We start from the raw sequence: 24,329 nt of genomic DNA, 5'->3' as shown, positions 1-24,329 counted from the left end.
TAAATTCTAATAGTAGTTCCTGTTTGGTTTTTATTCTTACTTACATTTTTTATTATATTTTCTGTTATCTATGTTATTGTCATTGTATTGTTGGAAAGAGCTCTCAAGACGAGAATTTCACTGTACTGTTTTACACCTGTTGTATTTCACATGGTAATAAGCAAAGATAGGGGAAAGTAGCCTTTATCTTGCTAATGTGTTCATTTGTCAGAGACTACACATTGTCAAGCTTTCGAGAATTTACAACCAGTAATAAGTCATAAAACAAATGACCTTTGGCCAGGGATTCTCAAAAACCTTGGTTTTATCTGTGTTAAGACTGTGTTTGACACACATTAGCAAATATTTATGTGAAACGTCTACATTAGACTACAATAAGCAGTCTGTTTGTGTCATCAACATTATGGTGTAAACAAAGTTGTGTAACATTTGAATAAAATTAAACTGGAACAGTTGTAAAATAGGCCTACTATTTACACCCCCAACCCCCCCCCCCCCCCCCCCCCCCCCCCTCCCGGTGCGCATCACTACAACAACCAATAGAGAGGCGCGCTGTTGGGAGCCTTGAAAGTATTAGCTGCTGCGAGTGCAAGGCAAAAACTATGCTAGTACAGGCTAAAACTTTTACGGAGGTATGGAGAAGTTTGGGTCCCGTAAAAATATTTTACATGTTCGTAGTTTCAAAGGAATACGGTCGAGGAATTGGATTTAAGGACTAACCTCTGACTAAACCGTACAACAACTTTTACTATATCGGATTTTCTCGCGCTTTTCTCTAAAACTTGGGGGGAACTTCAGTGTGGCTAAAATGTCCGCATCTATGCAGCCTCTCAACGCTGCGATGTATGCGGTCGTTTTCTTCCTGTTTTCCCGAATAGAATTTATACTTGGATATGATGAAAACACAAGGACGTGTCCGTCTCCATGCACATGTGTTGGAGACCTTTTGGACTGCAGTCGGTTGAAAAGACGTGGAATTCCTGAAAATCTTCCCGAATGGACCGTACAATTGTAAGTCAATTTAGAGAGCGTTTGTTGACTTGCCATTTAATCTTCACTGCCCATAGATACGAACAGGTATCTTAATTACTTTTCACACCTATGTTTGAAATTAGTCGTTTGATAGATATAGGTTGTTAACATAGTTACAACAAGTGTATAAATGGAATACTTGAATAGATACATTTATGCAGAGAATTAACGTTACGTGATTTGTTACATTGTTGCCAACTTTGTTAAGTTGTTGCTTACTGACGATTCGAAGAGCATGAAACCGTTTGGAAACAAAGTTTATTTCACTTCACATCAACAAGAAAGGGAAATTGGTCATAAGTCCATACTTTCTTTTCCCAAGGACTGATTTGCTGTTTGTTTAGAGAGTATTTCGCAATAACGCACGATAGGCCTCTCCATTTTACAAGGGCCAGAACGGAGTTTTTTTTTGTTGAAATTTAGTAGACTCTCTCGTCCAGAGCGACTTGATACATTTTTGTACTTTTTTTCTGTACTGGTCCCCCGTGGGAATCGAACACACAACCCTGGCGTTGCAAGCGCCATGTTCTACCAACTGAGGCATAGAGATATTTACTGAATAGAAGTTGTGTTTGTCACATTTAGAATTATATTATTGGATTTTTATTTGTATTTATTGTGATTTCAAATTCAAATTTCAAATACTCTATTGTTTACCATTCCTTATCAACGTTCGGTGTTATTTAAGATAAAGAAAATTACTCTAAACATCAAGGAAATTGAGATTTTGCACTCGGAACAACACTGTAATTTAAATCAAACGTATTTCTTGCAATGTCACACTGCCTACAATTCTTCCATGTGAATACCTATAGGACATGTGAGCCATACTCCTCAGGAACAGCAGAGAAGCTCAGTCTTATGAATAATAAAGCAGGCTGTTTTAGAAGATATAACACGAATAACCTTTGCACATCAATGTCCCATTGTCAGTCTTTCTACACTAGTGAATCATTAGTTGGTCTACGTACTGCATGGAGTTTTTATATTAGGATTATTCCAATCACCCAGTAGGCCCAACAAGACATGCCAACATCAGTAGGCTAGTGAGTTGGTAGTACTGTTTGCTTTTGAGTTTATTGTCACTGCAGTGAGGTACAATCATTTTCCAACGTTATATAGTTCATGGAGACCTTTCATCAGGCTTTTGGGATTTTGGTGCTATTACAATTTCCATGAACGAAGAGCCTAAATTGCCATCATAAACAATTGATTACAATTCATTTTGACAACTTGTTGAACCTTTTTCAGCATGTAAATATCAGGTGACATCATGATAAGGAGCTAATGCAGAATACATTACACTAGGCCCTAGATGAGACCAACTGCTGAATGACAATTGTTTGCCTTTTGTTTATGAGGTGATACCATCATTGGGCCTTTCCATATTATGTGAGCTCAGTAGTTCTTCGGGCCCCAGGGCTTTTAAGACAATAAATACATAATGTCAAATGAAGTCATAGACACTCCAGGCCAATCTCCCATGGTAACGCCTCAAATAGTTCTTTAACATGTATTAATAAGCAGATGTTCATAGGTCTGCCTCCCTGGCTTCCATTCAGACTGCACCATGTTGATGTATCCTCACTACTAGCTTGTGTTTTTTCTAGTTCATATTTCACAACACAGCTAGGCTAGTTAGTCCCCTGTTAGAATGTTTGTTTGGCATTTACAAAATGTGTGCTGCCTGCTCTGGAAATTTCACGTTGCCAGAAAACACAGGCACAGCCTCATAACCAAGGCAAGCCGGCCAAAAAGGGAGAAAAAAAGTTCCACACGGGAAAAATTCTTTGCACTCCGGCATGCTAATTTATGAGTGTCTCTCCAGCACATCTTCAACGGCTCGGCCCTTTGTATTCCAGCACCCCGTTATTTCTGCTGAATTAACATCTCCAGAGCCACCGATGGTACTGATTAAGGAGCAGTTCGTACAAACTCTCTGAAAGAGATAGAAAGCGAGGGAAGGAGGGATGGATGGAGGGAGGGAGTGAATGTGGGAGGGAGGGAAGGAGGGAGAGGCATTTAGTTTGAGCTTCAAATTTCTGAGTGAGTGAGGGGTAAAGATTTTACGATTCAAATGTAGACGAGTTTTTGTTTTTCCGAGTTTTTTCGGGTTTATAGCCTGGAATGTAGCGTAATATGCATTTGAGGAGGTAAGCTCTCTCAGGAGACTCACTCAACATTGCTGTATTACCAGACCATCCCATCCACAGCCAGTTCACCTATAAAATAACTTTACGTTTTCACAGATTTACATGTGCAAGACGGGCTTCAGTGTCTACTGAAAAAAATCCAAGTTAAAGTGTGAGATCAAGCCATTATGTTATGGCACTTCAGAGATAAGGAGAGAAAGCGCTCTGGATTATAACGTGAGAGCTTTAGCTGGTGGGGAAGGGAATGCCTTTTGTCAGCATGGAAGTCAATTACCTATTTTCCCTTGTGATCTACATTAGTCCAAGTGCTTTAAGAACCACATCAAAGAACCAGCAGGTCTATCTTATCTCATTTACTAAGAGGATGGATAGCTTGGTTTCATTCACTCGTCAGACACGGATAAATGTGTGGCGCACCGTCTAATATATACAGGCCAAAGCATATATAGCTGTACTGATTTAATCTGGTCCAATTCTGGACCTGGATTTCTGAAGAAAGTGTAAGTGTCAGAAACCCTCAGGGCTTATCTGGACATTTTTGATACTACACCTCTCCCATATGGCCCGATTAGTGGAACAAATCATACAGCTGCATGTTGGGAAGGGAAAAGAGTTTCAGAGAGAGAAGTAAAACTCTTGTTGAAGAGTTGAAAAAACGATTTGCTGAAGAATAAAACCAGGGCCAGATCTAGAAAAATGCAACAGGAGTGTTTCGGCTTGGAAACTCGCTTCCCCAGCATTGTGAATAGATTACCAGTTGGTAGTTTTTTCCCCTCCCTCTTCTCAGCTCCAGTTGATGGATTCCAGATGGGGGCAAGCCAAAAAAAGGGTCTGGCACCACAATGTTGATCGTGCGCAGCAGCGTCAATAACTCCACAGCTTTATAACACTCTGGGCAAGGCAGGCTCCTCTAGGCCTGTTTTCCACCCCCTCTCAAAAAGGGAAAAAATGGAATCTCTCCCTTCCATAATTTATCTGGTTGTCTGTTTTGGCTCGGTGATTCAAGAGCGGATTGAATGCGTGAGCTTGTCTGGCTGGATTTTCAATGTTTTAAAAAAGGCTGCTATGCCAAAACTAGGCCTATAGCTGGTTAGCTTAAATTTTTTTGCATACATACAGTGGTTTGTTTTGAAAATTACTCCGTTGCTTTCCCACATTACTTCAGTCGGAGCTGTATAGGCTAGGCTCACTCAGACAAGTTATGTCTCCTGTTTAAAAACAGAAAGGCCAGTATATGATTGGTTGTGAAGTGAACGGCCCTCCATGTTGTGTAACTTTCCTCTAACAAACGTCTTTCTTTACAGGGACCTGAGCCATAATAAATTGCAGTCGCTCGACAGCACTGTGTTTAGGAAACTGCGGCACTTAAGTGAGATGTAAGTATACTCTGTGTTCTGTACTTCCTAGAGTAAACAACATCAGTCACAAACACTCTCCCTCCACCGCCCCTTCACACCACATGTGACAAACAACCTTTATGCCTGTATGTTTACAGAAAGCTAAACAACAATGAATTCGAGACGGTACCTGATTTGGGCCCTCATGCGGCAAACATCACCACCCTCATTCTGTAAGTATAATTTTTGAAACACCGCTCCCCCCTCCCCCCACCAATCCACCCATCAGAGTTGTCAGTGCTAGTTAACAGTGTAGAGCTGCTATGCCCTGATCCTCCCTCCTACCCACCAATCCACCCATCAGAGTTGTCAGTGCTAGTTAACAGTGTAGAGCTGCTATGCCCTGATCCTCCCTCCTACCCACCAATCCACCCATCAGAGTTGTCAGTGCTAGTTAACAGTGTAGAGCTGCTATGCCCTGATCCTCCCTCCTACCCACCAACCCACCCATCAGAGTTGTCAGTGCTAGTTAACAGTGTAGAGCTGCTATGCCCTGATCCTCCCTCCTACCCACCAACCCACCCATCAGAGTTGTCAGTGCTAGTTAACAGTGTAGAGCTGCTATGCCCTGATCCTCCCTCCTACCCACCAACCCACCCATCAGAGTTGTCAGTGCTAGTTAACAGTGTAGAGCTGCTAAGCCCTGATCCTCCCTCCTTGGTGGAACCCCTTTTGGCTGAGCTGGTTCCCAGACTGGGTTGTCCCAGGCATGGCAGCCAGTTTGAGACAAGTCAGTCACATGTCTGAAAATAAATGTCATTGTTAAAAATGGAATCGCCAGAGGTGGTTCCAGTGTTTCCATACGTGTTGATCCAGGATCTGTAAGATTAGAGTTCTCTGTCCGTCCATCTCATTTCCGTTATAGATAGTCTGTATCTACTTAGGTGCTTCTACACCGGCATTGCTTGCTGTTTGGGGTTTTAGGCTGGGTTTCTGTACAGCACTTTGAGATATCAGCTGATGTAAGAAGGGCTTTATAAATACATTTGATTGATTGTATGAGTAGAGTGGTATTTCATCCATCTGGAGGTTGAGTGTTTCTATACACTCCTAGTAGGATGGCCCCAGAACATGATGGAGAAATGTGGGGCTTTCATGTGTTTTCAAAGACAAATAGACCTGTCAATGTCAGAGGTTTCAAAGGCATTGATTTCGAACTTTTCCCCCAGCACAATGTCTCACAAAATCAATGGATAGGATGTTTTTTTCCCAACAAAGAATGCATCCATCTCAAAAACTAGAAGAGGCATATTCCTCATCAAGCCTGAACTTGACAAGCAGTAACACCAGAGAAAGAAGCCTAAGGGGATTCAGACGTCGGCTATTAGTCAATTTGTCTTCAGGTTTTTAGGTGTATGGCCTATAGGCCACAGATGCGGATGGCGGTGTTACCTGGAACTAAAGCAAAATACAGTACACCAGGATATGTTTGATTTCCAATAGCTCTGATGAGTTTTTGAACTTGTAAACATTATCGGTCAGACAACATACAGAGGCTTTAGGAGTTGTACAATAGTATTCCCCTCTACTCTCAATTCTCCACTCAAGATGCATATTTGGTTGATGCTTCTTATTAAAACATATAATGTATGAATAGGAGAACAATTCCAATAGATTTCACCATTGAAAGCAATGTTCCAAAGTATGTCAGCCAGCCTAGTTGTCATCCTCAATGTGCATTTGGGAATGATCAATTCATACTTTCTTACCACATCGTGTGTTCATTTTTGTCTGTGATTGCGTGCATAGTATTCCCAGTTGCATTGCTTAGTGTCTACTCGGCAACTAAAATCTCTGAGGGGGGGGATTTAAATACAAAATCCCTCTCCCCCCGCGCTCTCTTTCTTTTTGTTGCTGGTATTGGCATCATTGATGGAGAATATGTGTGTGGTATTTCCTATTAGAAAAAGAGCAGAGTTTTGAGAAGCCCTCAGATGACTTATTTTTCAGACTGGCGCCTGTAATGAGAAGCAGGGCTGCTGCGTTAGCTGGGGCGGCTCATGCACACATCAGACTCCATATTAAACACTACACCAGCATCTGACCCAAATGGCTAATAGCACAGTTAACACATCATCACGACTTTGTTCCTGTACATTGTCAGGTTGCAGTAGGACCGCACCAACCACAGTGCTCTAACTGATACATAATACACAACGTCTATCTGAAGGGAAACATGGTTGAACGATGAGAGAAAGAGTTATATTGTTGGTTTCGTACAGTGTTTCCAAACTCTGATCCTCCAGTACCCCCAACAGTACACATTTTTGTTATTGCCCTGTACAAACACACCTGATTCTTGCTAATTGAGGGCTTGATGATTAGTTGACCAGTTGAATCAGGTGTGCTTGTCCAGGGTTACAATAAAAATGTGTACTGTTGGGGGTACTTGAAGACCAGGGTTGGGAAACACTGGTTTAGTAGATATTAGGTTATTACAGTATTGAGTTACAAAGTTACAATGTTTGTTGCCAAGAGCTTTGTAAGCAAGGCATCCAAGTATATCTGTCAGCTTAGTTAGCCACAGAGCTAACCCTTTATAAGAAAGAATGAATTGGTAGATAGGCAGAATATGAAGCTCTTTCCAGTTCTAACTCAATTACCTTTTCCATACACAGAGATTCCATCAAACCGTCTTCTCCAAATACCTAATCAGCCCTGGAATCACCAGATAATTTGTAGAGCCCACCAAACTCAATGAGAGGTGGTTTCACAGAAATCTGGTTAAAGCCCCCATCCCCTACCATAAATTCCTGGGAAATTGTTCAATTAATTAAGATGATCACAACTCAATTACTACCAGCTGCAGGGTTATTGCCGTTTGTTTTTATTCTGGGCTGTTGGGTCAAAGAAGTTGACGAGAGCTGCCTCTATGTCTGCCTGGCTGTTTGAATAAGTGGCATTCGATACCCCGGGGCTTTTTTTTCTTTACTCCCCTCCCAGGCCAGAGAAATGGAGGAAGGGGAAGAAATTCTCCAGTATGTGCGAATGGAAGGAAAAAGATCAGACTGTACTAAATGGAGGAAAAAAAGGGGGTTTCAGGATTATCAAGCTTCCGTTGTTGATTCCATCTTATTGCGTTTTTAAAAAGTGAAGTGTTGCTGCCTTTGGGGTAACTTGTTTGCGTATGTGTGTATCTGTTTGACAGCTGCTTCTGCTGTTTAGCTATAATTTATGTGGATTTTTTAAATTCTTTAATTCAAAAAGGAATATTTCTGTTGCAGCGTCAGCTGTCTATAATCGTCTGACACTGTGGTCTTGTTTATATGGGTCATATTTCTTCAGATAAACACATTCGGCGTGTGAAGGCAACACAGTCCAAAAATATGGAGTAGATTAGCTCGAAAACTGACAAATTAGACACAAGTGTAATTCAAACTGAGATGTGCTGCTGTGTGGTCTTGTTTTTTTAATGTTAGCTTTTTTTTTACTGATATCAATCAAATTCCTTAGAGTACACTTTAATGAGTCCGGCAGCCCATTTCAGCTGATCTAGGAGCTGATCTAGGATCAGCTCAGCATTAATGTAGGGTACACCGCCTCCTATTCAAATAGTTATTAAGTTGCCTACTATACCCAAAGGCTTGGAGTTTCCTCAAGTTGGGACACATGCATGTGCTACCTGATTCATTTAATGAATAAACAAAGCACAGTTTTATAGATGCTTTAAATTTCCCTGGTCATACGTTTCAATGTGTGTTAAAATGAGAAGCTAAAACCTGAAGAGACCCAAACGAGAATGACAGGCAGGTCTTGAAACTATTAACACAACGGTGCATAGTAACCTTATTTGCGAGAAAATTGGTTAAACAAATTTGAAGTGTGTGCCATCCGAATGGACAATGCCCCCGCTTGTTTGTCCGTGGAGTTGGTCCGTGGAGTTGGCCCGACGGGTGGAGATCGACAGATAAGCACTTGGAACTCTCCTGTACACAGCATTTAGGTTAGCCTTTCAAAAGCTCTCATTAGATCTCTGGGCAGATGTTGGGGAGTAGAGAGAGATGGAGAGAAACTGATTTGTTGAATGGACCGTAGCCAAGTTCTCCTTCACGTCCTTCCCTGTAGGCCTCAACTGCACAGTCTCAGTGGATATCACAGTTCTCATCTGCCACAATGTTTAAGGTTAGAGTTGGCTGGGTGTTGAGATTCTGTAGTATGTTGTACTTATAGGTTAATACAACAGGATTCAATGAATTGCTCAGTGGTCTCTGAGATTCAAGCAAGTGAAGCCATAACAGTTTCTGTAGGTCCTCACCTTGCCTATCGCTCTGTCTATCTGGAGAGGGCTGGCCTCTGCTGTGTGTAGTCCATGTTTTGCCAGATGGTCTTGACCACTTCCTTCTAAATAGGGGTCCTCATGAGGGTTATAAAAGGCCGTTGACTTGTGTGGTCTTTGTACTTCCCATGACATGACTCTTGTATGGATTCTTATGCTCCGTATGGGTCATGTCAAGTTTTCAAAGCCACGGAGAGGCTCATTTGTAGCAACAATGTTTTGGTTCAAGTGGGAAGTGTGTCAGGGAGTAAGCATTAACAACATCAGCTTGGGACACCATGTTGTATTTGGGGCTTCTCCGATGGAAGGGCTGCTCGTTCTCCACAACTTAGCTGAGGGTTAGCATCACAAGCAGATAAACGAAATCCTTGATGTATCTGGCCCAGTTGTCTGGTTGTGGAGTCTAGGCTTCAGGGTGATGCTCTACAGCTGGCCAGATGTTTACTGTGGGGGGAAGGGAGAGGGTGTTGGGGTACAAAGACCAGGGACTCATCACCATCACCACCACATCACACCTCCCTCCAGCTGACAGGCCCCAGGGTCAGTCCGTCTTTTGTAGAGGAACATGGACTGAGCAGCCAGCGTTGACAGTTGCTTTCCAACTGCCCCCTACCCTCCACAAAACTGGAAATACAGGTTCTTTCTATTTTTCTCGCCAGCCTCTCTTCTCCTCTTCTCTCAGCGACCTGTCAGGGGAACATGAAAACCCAGGCCCAGGTGGTGTGTGCCCCTTTTGTTTGGGACCACAGAGGCCGTGGTGCATGGAAAGCCCTTTGCAAATCTGCACACAAAAGGCTGGCTTGTACCCTTTTTACTGCGGGTGGTGTGGTGTGCTGCACTGCACCTAGCTCAGCCTGTGGCTGTTGCCTAAACTGTGTTAAAAAATGAAATAAAACCATTTTTAGGCAGTGACTGAGTGTTTAAGAAGAAAAAAAGGGGATTTAGTTTCAGCCTCCAAGAACCTACCCTCTACCCCCACCCTCAGCCCCACACTCTACCCCCACCCTCAGCCCCACACTCTACCCCACACTCAGCCCCACACTCTACCCCCACCCTCAGCCCCACACTCTACCCCACACTCAGCCCCACACTCTACCCCCACCCTCAGCCCCACACTCTACCCCCACCCTCAGCCCCACACTCTACCCCCACCCTCAGCGTTGAGTCTTGGCCTTGCCGGAGGCTAGGCAGAGGGACGTGCTGTGGCAGGTTCTACCCCTACGTGCCCCAGACACCCCATCAGCCTCTCCTCCCTGGGCCTCTATCCATATATCCTCCTGGTACTGCCTTTGTTCCAGGTTGGACTGACTGACAGACACACTCGTCTGTTTTCCTCTGTATGTTTTGGTGGTAAGGCTGCCAAGGGGTGTCACTGTCTCAACGTGGGGAGCCTAGTCATAAGAGAGGTATGGATGGCAGATTTAAGGAAATGTGTGGAAAATGACTGCTCTGTCCAAGTCAAAGATCCCACTTTCTGAGGCTTTATGATGGACTGAGAAGCTACGTTGCCGCTGTGCTCAATTTCTCGCTTGATTGTATCTTCAGTGCTGTTTTAGTCTCGCTTTGGCCAGGCGTACAGAGGAGCTGAGCCAGTTTGAGACTTTGAGTCTGGCTCTCGACTACTGCTGGTTCAGTGTGTCCATTTCATTGTTGTTTTCTTATTGGCAGCTTCTTGAAGGGTAGTAGTGTGCACATAAACCAGTACTTCTCAGCCATGTCAATGTTCATCCATTTCTCCAGAGGGTTGGATGTTGACGTGTGCATTGCATGCATGCACAGTATAGGGAAAACGCTAACATTCACTTAGGTCAGTATAAGGAAAATGCACAAAAAAAAACGTATCATAAAGAAGATAAAACTAAGAACTGATGCATTAATACAAGTTATATTTTTTGGGAGGAGGAGGGTTGTTGTTATGTTAGCCTTGCAATTAATACTGAAACGGGGCCTGCAGTCTGGTGTATTAGAGGGAATTCCTACTCTTTTCCCTCACTCTCCCTTTCCCTCGCTCTCTCTTTCTCTACCCGTCGAGGCCCATACACAAAGACGGCTCTGTACAGACACTGTTTATAACTAAGCAGTCCCTGCACTGCAATTTAGGAGGCGTGCAGCTCAGGAAATTGCCAGCCTCTGCTGAGGCATGCTTTAACTGAGGGAATGGTATTCATCAGCCAAGTAATTGGCAGGTTATTTTTTTAAATACCTTGTTAGTAATTACCTTATAAACAAAATAACACAGCACTAAACCAAACGGCTGTTTTGACCTGTTGAGATGAGTAGTGACATTGGTTAGCCTTAGTATTGCCCCGTCCTCCCCCCTTTCCTAGACAACCAGGGAACGGTGTTCTTTTTCATGGTTCAGGGAGAGACTCAATGTTCTAGGGAAAATGTCTAATAACATAATAATAATGGGAAAACGGGTAGTGAGGGTCGAAGGGAATAGTCGGGCGAGGTTGGTCATTTATTTAATACCACCCGCTAATTGACTGCTCGGAGTGTTTGTATGTCTGGAAACGTTAGACTGGTGACCCTCGTTGTTAAAATACACTGTATTTTCTATCGTTCATTGGAGCCGTTCTATTTGTGTTTTCAGAGCAAACAACAGAATCACGAAGATCTCTCTGGAGCAGCTGAGGCCCCTGCAACGCCTGGAGACCCTGGACCTCAGCAATAACAGCATAGTGGATATCAAGGCTGACTCCTTCCCTGCGCTGCCTCTCAAGAACCTGTGAGTCCGTCCGTTTGGACTTTTTAACTAAAATGCATGGTTAAACTCCGTCCAAGATACTATATAAGTGTTTGGATCAAATAGTAACATTTTGGTGGAAGTACAACATTCTTTGGTCATTTTTCCTCTTTGGAATGAATTATATGATCAATATCTCATTCTGTATTTTCTTCTCCTCTAGTATCATGAACAACAACCGCGTTTCCACCCTGGAGACGGGCTGTTTTGTCAACCTGTCCAGCACTCTGCAGATCCTCAGGCTGAACCGCAACCGCCTCTCCACCATCCCTGCCAAGATCTTCCAGCTCCCCAACCTCCAGCACCTGTAAGTCACAATTGCACTTTGAGCACTGTTAGGGTTGACCACAAACTATACTATGACCGCTCTTTGAACGTTTGTGTAACGGTCCACGACTTTTCACCACTCTTTGATGTTTCTCTGACTGCTCTGTGAACTTCCTGAAAATGCATTGTGACTGCACTCATTGACAGTGTGTTGACATCTCCAACCACTCTTTGACCACTCTTCCAACAGTCATTGACATCTTCTTGGCTTGTCTTGGATGAATTAGATTCCTTTTCAGCCTCACTTCTTGAGTTGAGTGAACTCTTATTCTTTCCCTGCATATATGATGCTGCGGTTCTCTTACGGTCTGGTTGTGGTCCAACCTTGCAGGGAGCTGAACAGGAATCGGGTGCGCAGGGTGGAGGGCCTGACGTTCCACGGTCTGCACGCGCTGCGCTCGCTGAAGATCCAGAGGAACGGTATCAGCCGCCTGATGGACGGAGCCTTCTGGGGCCTCAGTAACATGGAGGTCCTGTAAGTAACTGTCCTCTGTGACAAGAAAATGTGTCTTCCTTTACTAGTGTACATTGGTGGATTTAACAGCATATGTCTGGTTGCAAGTGTCTGCATACTATCTTTGGATACATATTTGCAGCCATATGTCTAGACAACAATAGTTGACCCGAGCCTATACAGTGTGGTATCAGTCCAGGCTAGCATACGTCTTCATCTCTGTCTGTCTGTGTGTGTCTATATGTCTATATGTTGATGACTGACCTCTGTTTGTATGTCTCTGTGTGTCCCTGCAGGCAGCTGGACTACAACAACCTGACGGAGGTGAGTAAGGGCTGGCTGTACGGCCTGCTGACTCTGCAGCAGCTCCACCTGGGCCACAATGCCATCAGCCGGATCCGGCCCGACGCCTGGGAGTTCTGCCAGAAACTCAGCGAGCTGTGAGTGACCCTTTTTTTCTTCTTCTTCTTCTCCCTCTCTTTTTCCCTCTCACTTTCTCTCCTACTCACACTGTGAACTCCAAACACCTCTCTCTTTCGCTCTTTCCTTTGCTCTCCCCCACCTTCCTCGCAGTCTCCAACTCTCCACCCCCCCCACACACACACACCCTCTCTTCCTCCACCCCTAGTGCCCAGTGCCAACACCAATGCAGGGCTCCTGACAAAATATTACTCCCCCACTTCACCCCCGCCACTATAGCCCCCCTCCTTTAATGCCTCGCCACGTCTATAGGGGAGAAAGGGGGGATAAGGAGGGAGGGATTTCACAACCAGAGTGTCTGCTGCGACAAGTGGCGGCAGCAACATATTGTTTCCTTTGTTGTTAACTTTGTTTATGGCACTGGCCAATTACTAAGTCCGCCATGTTTTTTTTTTTACTGGCGACTAGGTTGTTTCTGAAAGGGGAGTTGTTGTTTTTTCCTTTTCTCTCATCAAGTGAGCCTGAGCGTTAAACAAATTGGCAGTTGACTGATCTTTTTTCGGCCGCTCTTTGGTAAATAGCCTTCTTTCTGGTTTGTTCGTTTTTTTTCGTCTGATGTTTGCATTTGAGGATTTCTAGTACAAAGTTAATACTTTTTATACTATCTGCATACGGTTAAACAAAGTAGACCAGCTGTGCAAGGTACAATCTAACTTTCAAAACTTAACTTAAAATAGTCTATACCGAAAGGTTTTTACCTTATTGGTAATTCATAGACTAATCTGGCTATATTTGGTGCACGTTCCTAGTGATCTGAGGCCAGTTTATCCTCTACATCAACTGTTTCTTTCTACCCCCCCTTTCCATTTGCCCTGGGGGTATGAACTGTGTGATGCTGATGTTCCTTCTCTCTCCACCCGACAGGGACATCTCGTCCAACCACTTGACAAGACTGGAGGAGTCCAGCTTTGTAGGCCTCAGCCTGCTTGACGAACTCCACATCGGGAACAACCGTGTGAGCTTCATCGCAGACGGAGCCTTCCGAGGACTCTCCCACCTACAGATGCTGTAAGTTTGAATAAGGATGACTAAACTCAATTTCAGTGAATTACTTCTCAGAGATGACAGCTCTATTGTATAATGGTGCCGAAGCATTAAATTATTATTTTCAACATCCCACTGGCAGTGAGTGCATTAGCCATGGTTAATATCACTAATCCTGGTTAGAGTTTTCCCTGATGTTGTTTGAGAAGCCTCAAGTCTCATGAGAGTTTAGGGATGAACTCGATTTAAACTCCTCAGTGACATGGTTATAACAGTCATCAGCCTACACTTAAAAATATATATATATTTTACCCTATTTTCATGATATCCAATTGGTAGTTACAGTCTTGTCCCATTGCTGCAACTCCCGTACGGACTCAGCTGCACCAATGTGTCGGAGGAAACACCGTATAGCTGGAAACCGAACTCAGCATGCATGTGCCATGCCTGCCACAAGGAGTCGCTAGAGCGCAATGGGACAAGGACATCCCGGCCGGTCAAACCCTCATGACGCTGGGCCAATTGTGCACTGCCTCATGGGCCTCCCGGTCGCGGCCAGCTGCAACACAGCCTGGGATCAAACCCAGGTCTGTAGTGATGTCTCTGGCGCTGCGATGCAGTCCCTTAGACTACTGCGCCACTCTGGAGGCCCCATCAGCCTACACGTTATCATTGCTTTGTGTTCTATAAGAGAAGCCCTATCTCACATCTATGAGAGTACATTAGCAGCTAGCTAACTTCTCAGATGCTGCCTGCTTGCGGCATTTCGCTCCCTGTCCCTCTCCATACTCGTCGAGGCGTGAGTGGAAATATTCCGCCTTGTTTGTTTTCCGTATGTGGAATAGATGAACGTACTACCTGTGGTTTCTCCACAGACATAACCTCAACAAGTCAGCAGAGTGAGACTGAGTCCACCGCTCCATCCCCCCCATCTCCACACCGGCTCCATAACATTGCCCTGGTCCCTCTCTTAAATGGAACCAAATGTTAACTGTGCGTGAAAGGTCAGCAGAGGGCAGGTATGTAGGTAGGTGGACGGGGAGTTGGGTGGCTTAGAGGGCTTTACCCCCCAGCCTCTCTCCACAACCTGCTCCTCTACCCCCTCCACCCCTCCTCAACTCCAATAATTTGTAACCAGGCATGCAGAGGAGGAAACTAGCTGTTTGAAAGTATTTAGAGACTTGAGAGAGAAGGAGCGGGGGAAGGGCGAAGACATCCAGCAAATCTCTTTAGCAGACATGATGTACTGCTGTGTGCACATGACATTCAGTTAGGTTAAAAGATATTTAGGATTTTTCAAAACCCTTTGATATATAGTTAAAATGTTATTTACCCCAGCCATAAAACCCATGACTAAAAACGTATAATTTTTCACTAAATTAAGAAGAACCAACGTGTGGGTTTGAGTTCCTCCCTGCTAAACACGCTGCATTGCATGTGAAGCAGTGTTACGCTGCGAGACACGGAGAAACCATCGCAAACATTTAAAAAGCCCCAAAGTTAGCGAGAAACATCCTCCAGTGATGGGACCACTTTGAATACAAATGTAAAGCCTTTGACTTCTTTCTCGTCCTTCAAACGTAACGCAAAGCCGCACCAAGGTTTGTTAAGACTATAACAAGTGCAGTTGTTTTCTGGGTGTGGATTTTTACAATGTGGTTTGTTTTTGTTTCTCTGGAAATAGAGATCTGCAGAACAACGAAATCTCCTGGACCATTGAAGACATGAACGGACCATTTTCTGCTCTGGACAAACTGAGGAAACTGTGAGTAGGTTTGACTTTACCATGGCGTTGTCTTCTAACCTGTTGGTTTCCAGAAGTTAGATTAGAAATGATAAAATGGACCATGAGAACGGATTGTAACTGGAATTATTTTCTTGTTATCATAATTTAAATTGCTGCATTTGAATGAAAACTCAGATATCCTTTTCTCAGGTTCCTTCAAGGAAATCAAATCCGCTCGGTGACCAAGAAGTCATTCTCTGGCCTGGACACGCTGGAGCACCTGTGAGTTGACCTTCAAATCAATATCCTCATACGTCTGTCTCAACTGTGCTAAAGCTGTAAACTAAATATGGGAGAATCCATAGCCATGAGAAACAAAGCCTGTTAGTGAGAACCACATGACCTTATTGTTTCTGCTTCTTGTCCACACTTTGATGAAAAACAGAGCTGTCTGGTTTTCACCATCTCCATTTGTGGGGAGACTATTGATCACTAACTGCTTAGGCATGGCGAGAGGAGTGTGTGTGTGCGCCTGTGTGTTCGTGCTTGCATGTGTGCAGGTTTCTGTGTGTACAAGTGTGTGTGTGTATGTGGACATCTGTGTGTGTATTTCTATCTGTGAAACAGCTGCATTTGATTGTAATTAACTTTTTTCCCCCAGTCGTGTCTGAGCTCAAAGGAGCCGAAGTCAGTCAGGCCCCTCTTGATTAACAAAGCACAGTGCTGCCCAGATTTCTATTGTTCTCAAGATCTTTTCTTCCCTCCCTCTCTCTGATGATTGAAGTATTAGCAGTCTTCCTCCAGATAGGCCTAGATGGAGGGGAATGTTTGCCATCTTTCTGTTTAAAGATCCATCCGTTCCCCCCTCCCCCCCCCCCCTTAGAGATTTGAGTAACAATGCGATCATGTCGGTCCAAGGGAACGCCTTTGTGCAGATGAAGAAGCTTGAGGAACTGTAAGTATCTCTAGGTTCAGTTACACTGTATTCATATTCTGCAATGCCAATAGACCAGAGTCACTGTTCTGGACTAACTGAGGAAAGGAAGAATCTTTCATAGACAATTACTTCAAAAGCACCTATACTGATAAAAGTGATTATCTTAAAATGTAACGACTATAAATCTGCTCAAGTATTATGGATCATCTTTGTGCTGGGTCTCTCTTGTGATTCCTGGCTCTAATTCAGTACCTTCTCCCCCCCAGGCACCTGAACACATCCAGCCTGCTGTGTGACTGCCAGCTCAAGTGGTTTCCTCTGTGGGTGGCGGAGCAGGCCTTCCTGCCCTACGTGAACGCCAGCTGTGCCCATCCCCTGATGCTGAAGGGCAAGAGCGTGTTCACCGTCAAACAGGAGGACTTTGTGTGTGGTGAGTGTGACTGACACACACACACACACACACACACACACACACACACACACACACACACACACACACACACACACACACACACACACACACAAGCCTCTTAATGTAGCCCTTGTTAAAAACAGCCATTTAGCCGTGACAGGTTTTCCATTTTATGAACTGACCCAGATTGTTCCATATTTTCCTTCAACTCATGGACACTCTGATGGAGCCAGCGTAGTAATGGGACCATGTGGAAACTCAGTGAGTTAACAGCTTGGCCAGGTGGAGTCAGAGAGAGCAGGGAGAAAATAAATCATTGTTGAGGAATTTCTGGGATCAGTTTCTTTAAGTAATGACTACTATTAGAGCTGAGGTGCTTTGCCTTCAGAGCTTTCAACATTTCCCCAGTCAGGTAGTTTGAATCTTGGCGCATAAAATAGTATCATTTCCATATTTAAGCTGTTTGTGGACCATCACGGTTTAAACAAAAACTGGTTAGTCCCAAAATGAATGTCAATTTGAGTTAGCCCCATTCACATCAAATGGAAACTAATGTTTTTCCCCTCTTGTCTTCCAACCAGACGACTTCCCCAAACCTCAGATCACGGTGCAACCTGAGACCCAGTCGGCCATCAAAAGCACCAACGTCACCTTCGTGTGCTCGGCGGCCAGCTCCAGCGACTCACCCATGACCTTTGCCTGGAAGAAGGACAATGAGGTCCTGAATGACGCTGAAATCCACAACCAGGCACACCTCAGAGCCCAGGGGGGAGGCCAAGGCCGTGAAACAGAGGTTACAGAGTACACCACCACACTGCAGCTACGCAGTGTAGAGTTCACCAGCGAGGGGAAGTACCAGTGTGTCATCTCAAACCACTTTGGTTCCTCCTACTCCACCAAGGCCAAGCTCACTGTCAACAGTAAGTTAAATAACCTACTGGTATTGATTTGACTAGTGAAAGGAATTTTATAATCTCTGTACATTGTAGGAACACCTGTAGTTACAAAAGTACAATGATTCATGTTTTGCTTTAGCTTGAGATTAAGAATCAGTGGTAGAGACTTTGTAAGTGCATGAAGAGGTCAACTGTACAAAAGTCGGATGTCTGTGTGTTGAAACTATACTTTCAGTTCGTGTTGATACTATGTTCCAGTCTTACTTCTGCTAGCACATGGTAGCAATAGGAGGAAGAAGGATTGGGAAACTAACTGCAAATAACAATAAGCTGAACTCCGCCTAGCAGAGACATCTTTGTATTAGCAACTATTTATTATGAGCTTATATGGTATTGAAGTTAAGGGACATCACCCTGGGCGGGGTGATCCTCAGTAGGGGGGTGAATACTCCGGGTTGCAATCATGATTAAACAAACTAACCTCTGATCAAAGAAGTTTCCTGGGGTCACTTGTGTGCACATAGGGCGGAATTCCCTTACACTGGTTATTTCAAGAGTTTTGTCTTTCTTAGTATAACTCTCGGCATGATAAACTATGACGAACCAGTGCACAAGTACACTGCAAGTATCATCTTGGAGTTCCCTAAGAACATATAAGGAATCTCATTATGACTGGCATTGCAAAACCTTGTAACTATCATGTTGCTGTGCAGTTAGATGTAAAATAAAATGTCCATCCCTTTTGTCCCTCCAGTGCTTCCGTCCTTCACCAAGATGCCCATGGACCTGAGTATCCGGGCCGGTGCCACGGCCAGATTGGAGTGTGCCGCCGTGGGTCACCCGTCTCCACAGATCGCCTGGCAGAAAGACGGGGGCACAGACTTCCCCGCCGCCCGGGAGCGTCGTATGCACGTGATGCCTGAAGACGATGTGTTCTTCATCGTGGATGTGAAGACAGAGGACATCGGGTTGTACAGCTGCACCGCCCAGAACACCGCCGGAGCCATATCAGCTAACGCTACGCTAATTGTGCTAGGTGAGAATTGTTCTTTCTATTTTCACCAGCTGTCAAAGATCTTTGCATTTGTCTGTGTGTGCCTCTTTATTTTGTCACAGATCAATTTACTTTCATGGTATTCCATAGGTTTTTCCCCCCACAAATTGACATATAAATCAGGCGTTTTGAGACTGTAAGGCAACTAACACTCCCCCTTACCCCATTCTCCTCCAGAAACGCCCTCCTTCCTGCGCCCTCTCATGGACCGCACCGTGGCCAAAGGGGAGACTGCAGTCCTCCAGTGTATCGCCGGCGGCAGCCCTTCCCCCAGGCTCAACTGGACCAAAGACGACAGCCCCCTTGTGGTCACAGAGCGCCACTTTTTTGCCGCCGGCAACCAGCTGCTCATAATCGTGGACGCAGCGGAGGGCGACGCCGGGAAGTACACGTGCGAGATGTCCAACACACTGGGCACCCAGCGGGGCAACGTGCGCCTAGCCGTACTGCCCAACCCCAACTGTGACGTGGGCGTGGGCGCCTCGGGAGGCGTAGGCTCGGACGAGGACGGCTGGACCACGGTGGGCATCGTCATCATAGCGGTGGTGTGCTGCGTGGTGGGCACCTCGCTGGTCTGGGTGGTCATCATCTACCATACGCGTCGGCGCAATGAGGACTGCAGCGTCACCAACACAGGTGAGGAGAGGGTGCCACTTTATTTTGTCAGCACGGAACTGGTTTTGAGGAGTTCAGTACTTGCATGCCCATGTTGCCTCCTCCTTCAAACAGAAAATTACATTTTTGGGGGAGCTTGAGTTTTGGGCTCCAGCTCCACATATTTTGGTTGGCATGTTGTTAAAACCATACCTTTTACGAATGCTTTGAAATGAATCAGTGACAGACCATTGCCTTGAACAGATTATTATTATTGTATTTCTCTATGAAAACATTTCTGAGAATTTTCCCTCCCTGGTGTTTTCCCTGCAGACGAGACGAACCTGCCTGCAGACATCCCCAGCTACCTGTCCTCTCAGGGTACGCTGGCCGACAGACAAGATGGCTATGTCCCCTCAGAGAGTGGCAGTGGCAACCACCAGTTCATGGCTTCCTCCATGAGTGGATTCTACATGCAGTCTAAAGACATGAATGGTAGGAGAGCAGCTCTTTCATTGGAAATGCATGGGGACTTTTATGTCATGAATATGTGCATTATATCAGCCAACTGTACTCTGAGCATTTTTCTATATGTATTGTTTCACCTGAATACATATTGGAATAGTGTAAGTAATTTGAGGCAAGTACCAATCCATTACTAATATGTCATGTGACTCGAACAGGTCTGTGTCAGCTGGACACAGGAAGTGAAGCGGACATGGAGGCGGCCATAGATCCCCTGCTCTGCCATTACCAAGGACCCATCAGCTCTCTCCTCAGGAGAGGCAACATGTACACCGGAGAACCCTCAGAGGCTTTCACAGGTTGGTGCAACAGATATATATATTTTTAAATTGTAGCATTATAAGTATTTTTCCCTAAATTAAACAATAACAATAATGTGTTGCTGTCATACTGATCTCATTTCCCATGGCTCACTGTAACTTCTCCTCCCCCCCCCTCCGTTCAGGCTGTGCTATGGACCAGCGGCCCATCTGCATAGATTCCTACAGTGGCAGCCTGACCAGCTCCAAGAGGAGGAACTACTATCCATGCGGCGGGGCCCTACAGGACCCCTTTGACCACGGGAGCCCCAGTGTGCTGATGCAGATGCCCAACGGCAGCAGCTTCCATGGGCCACACCACCTACAGGGCGAGGGCCCCCCCTCCATGGATGAGGGAGATGGAAGCGAGTACGGCCGACCTCGGGAGACGAGGCTCTCCTCCAACACATTCATGGGTACGTCTTGAGGAAATTTCTCAGTATGGATTTGGGTCAAAGTCAAGCACATTTTAAATCCACTCCAAATAAATTCACTCAATTACTAAGTGATTTATTGAATATTCATTTTCTTGACAACTAGCACAACATGTGAATGTCTCAGGCCTTACCCTGTATCTCCCTCCATCCTTCCCTCTCGCAGGAACGTTTGGGAAAGCCCCCTGGAGGCCTCAACAGGAGTTCTACCCCGAATTTGGACCACCGCCACTGGCCCTGCACAACAGCATGATGCTACACGAGAATCCCTACGCAGCCCTGGACACAGATTCGGACCGCGAGGAAGACAAGAACAGCGTCCAGTCAAAGAATTCTAAATCGGAATTGGAAAAGAGTGGCAATAATATCTATGAAAAACCATATAATCTCAACAGGACTGCTATTTGTCAGCAAGGTCGAGTGAGCACATAGCTGAATATGTGCATTCAAACAATCTGACATTCCTTTTAGTTTTTCTTCACAATGAGGATTACCAAAAAAAATACTACCTCAGTGAATGGACACTTTCTCAATGATGGACACTGCAAATGTGCAACGCTTGAATGTAAAGGGATAATGCATTGTGCCTACAAAATGCTGAAAAATTATATGAGGAGATATTAACAGTGAGGACTGTTCTTTTTTTTAAGAAAGAAAAATGGGAAACATCTTCAATTGAAGATAGATATTGAATATATATACGTTTTTATACAAAGTTTATTATATTTTGTAAATTAATTGTAAAATAGAATCCATTATTTTTGCTGTCCTTTTTCCTGTAAATGAGTATTTTGTGTTGTGTGAACGACCACGCCTGTTCAGTTATTCTCGCTTTTTTTTGCTTTGAGTTAAGCACCCCTTTGCACGTACCTATACATAATAAAACACCATAACATGTGCTGCTACGTACATTAAAAGTACTGTGACTCTTTCCAATCTTTAAATGGCTGGACCATGCACAGACACCACTGTTCTGTAATGGAGGACGAAGAGAATCGAGGTATAAGAGAGTATTGCTGAAGCCGGGGATGAGAAGGGGGGGGTTGACATAGAGCGTGGCTTTTCCGAGCAGAACCACAGACCGCCAAGGACGGCTTGCGCCTGCCATGAGGCCCCCCACCATGCTGTCCAAATAGAATCCAACAAGTGTATGCTGGGAAAGTGTGTGTGTGTGCGTATACGTTTGGCATTTGTCTGTGTGTGTGGGAAGTTCATGGCTAGCTTCTTCAGTCTTTGGCTCAGTGTAGACTCAGTACCCTGGAGACAATCGATGGAAGGCTAAATTAGTGAAGACATGTCAAGGAAAGGAACAGTCACATGAGGTCTCTGGAACTGTTGGAGCTGGCCTTCTGGTCTGGTCCTGCTCTCTCCAAACCAGCCAGTCACAGGGCTCCCCTCTCCCCCTCTTTGGGCCTTCGTCTCTGGGAAGGAGGGTGGGGGTTGCTGCTCTTGCTGTATCCAGCACATGGAAGCTTTTCACCAGATGAGTCACTCCCCAAGCCTGTCCCCTTCTGGCTTTTTCACATCTTGGGTTTGTTTTTTCAGGCTTCTCCTTTTCAACATGGAGGAAAAAGGTGTGCTTGTCCGCTAGCTGTCGAAACTTGCCCTTGGAAAGTGTCTTGCGGGCTCTCTCACTGCCACATTGGAGATGTGTGTATAAAATGTCTGATTCACTGAGAGGGGATGGTGGTGCCAGTATTTTGAGGTGGGCTTATAGAAAGATGCCTTACTAAGGGGATTCAATTCAGCCGTCCACTTCATCTGCCAATCTTCCAATGTGGAATATATTACAAGAGCTTATAAAGACCTCATTGAGTTATAACACATTTTCAAGATCTATTCAAATGTTTTGTTTAAACCTTTTGTTTTATGGAATCATATTCAGAGTGGTTTGTTTGAAAACCAATCCATGTCCTTGAGCCTCAGCGACACACCTTGTTATTCACTGAGTGCTTATTGGGGAGTATGCATTCACCCCAGTGTGAAGGAATGAAACAATCTGTTGGAAGTCTTGCCAGCTCTTTGAGGAACTTGGGATAAGCACAAGATGGTGGAACCAGAACCACACACATTTAAACACCTGGAAGACAGCTGCTGAAGCTAGTTTTCAAACCCAAGGCTTCCCGTTGGTTTAGAGAAGCTTGTGGGGTCTAACAAACATGACCCGATACAGATTAGGTGGTGCAGAAAGATGTGATGTTTGATCAACTTGGAGAATTACTAAAGCCTGCAAGCATTCACATCAAACCTTCCTGAATTTAAACAGTGTAGTGAATTTATGGCTAGATAATTGATGTTTGATGAACACAAAGAATGCTGAAGTTCATGTTATTAGTCACTAAAACCAAACTTCAGCTCGTGTCTTTTTCATTGATCTAGGATTGTATATGTTGTTCCCATTACTGAGTTAGTTAGCTGCTCGTGTAAATAAAAAAATCATAGTTCATGAACTATCACCAAGGGTTTCTTTAGGTTAAGATTATACCTTGCTGATTTCCCCACAATGTTGTTCAGATGAGACTTCTCACTAGCAAACATAGTTTTGCACTTAACTATTACTATGTATTACTATAACTACACACCAAACTACGATGCATGTAGCAATTACCTGTGTGGATGTAATTTACCTCCACACATTTGGGTGAGGCCAAAATGGTTTATTTATTCCTCTGGGAAAGTTTTGAAAACAACAGCAATCGAGAAACAATTTGTGCCATAACAAGGGGCTGAGGGGGGTTTAAAAGGTTTACTTGAGAGAAAAAAAGAAATTATTTAGAGCCAGTAAACTCCTGCAGAGACTGCAGCCAGCGAGAACCTTCACGTTTCCAGCCGGGGGAAAAAAAGAAAACACTGGCCAGATTGCAGAATAATTTCCCCTCTTTGATTTCGGATCCAGAGAAACGAGACAGGAAGTCGACTATTCCTCAGACCACAAATGACTGACAGTAGAGGTTAGTGAGTCCCCCCCAACCCCTGGTCCTGGATCAGCTTTTGAGCCCCACACATTGACCCATACCAGTTTACTGGGAGCAATCGAACACTGGTCTTAGATCAGTTCCTTAGGCCAGCATTGGACTCCCCAACCCTGTGAATAAGCCCAGAAAATGAATTTAGCACGCCAGAGCCTTATCTCATTGCCAGACACTCTGAAATTCGTAACTAATTTGTCTTCATTGTTGCCAGATGTGGCGACATGGATACAGATGTTTATGATATTAAATGGCCACGGGCGGCTCGCTGAAATTGTATTATTTTGTTGTGAAGCTCAGAAAATCTGCTGGGGGAATGGTGTCTAACTCTTACTACCTACCTCCACATCCCTATGTTCTGTTTTCAAACTCTGTCGGTGAGAAGTTTTCAGACCGTGCATAGAGAAAATCATGTTTATTCACCGACATGAATAATAAGAATTATTCATAATGATTCTCTTAAAAAACATGTTTTCCTTTATCTGCTTCTGAACATGGTGAGACTTACATTCACTGGTCAGTGGAGATTCTTTCTTGTGGATATTCTTCCAAGCCCTTCCAGACGACTAGTTCACAACTTTTTGGTTGATACAACTTCTGGGGGAAAACAAAATGGTGAGCGCTTGCTTCTTCC

The 24,329-nt window shown here is 44.6% G+C and overlaps 1 protein-coding gene across 2 annotated transcripts; it reads left to right on the top strand.

The window, feature by feature from the left end:
- Positions 1-573: 573 nt before the first annotated feature.
- On the top strand, positions 574-21,646 carry LOC106576247 (leucine-rich repeats and immunoglobulin-like domains protein 3). 2 transcript variants are annotated; one of them, XM_014153315.3, is made up of 19 exons: positions 574-1,011; positions 4,490-4,561; positions 4,681-4,755; positions 11,452-11,586; positions 11,768-11,911; positions 12,263-12,406; positions 12,682-12,825; positions 13,730-13,873; positions 15,534-15,614; positions 15,786-15,857; positions 16,459-16,530; positions 16,779-16,942; positions 17,506-17,844; positions 18,575-18,856; positions 19,052-19,510; positions 19,802-19,963; positions 20,152-20,292; positions 20,439-20,708; positions 20,893-21,646. In XM_014153315.3, the coding sequence occupies exons 1-19, from the start codon at positions 809-811 to the stop codon at positions 21,156-21,158; spliced, it is 3,369 nt and encodes a 1,122-aa protein (XP_014008790.1). In that variant the 5' UTR covers positions 574-808; the 3' UTR covers positions 21,159-21,646. The 2 variants fall into 2 exon arrangements, with proteins under 2 accessions (XP_014008790.1, XP_014008791.1); XM_014153316.3 differs by lacking the exon at positions 16,459-16,530.
- The last annotated feature ends 2,683 nt before the right edge of the window (positions 21,647-24,329 follow it).

Source organism: Salmo salar, chromosome 17 (assembly GCF_965601325.2).
Source record: "Salmo salar chromosome 17, fSalSal1, whole genome shotgun sequence".
NCBI lineage: Eukaryota > Metazoa > Chordata > Actinopteri > Salmoniformes > Salmonidae > Salmo > Salmo salar.
This window is presented reverse-complemented; position numbering and strand designations above follow the sequence as displayed.

Excerpts from the sequence above, each read along its gene's own strand:
- LOC106576247 (XM_014153315.3), top strand. The coding sequence starts at position 809 with ATGTCCGCATCTATGCAGCCTCTCAACGCTGCGATGTATGCGGTCGTT. Across the intron at positions 16,531-16,778 it reads ATGAAGAAGCTTGAGGAACT|GCACCTGAACACATCCAGCC; the intron begins GTAAGTATCTCT and ends TCTCCCCCCCAG. Across the intron at positions 20,293-20,438 it reads ACCCTCAGAGGCTTTCACAG|GCTGTGCTATGGACCAGCGG; the intron begins GTTGGTGCAACA and ends CCCTCCGTTCAG.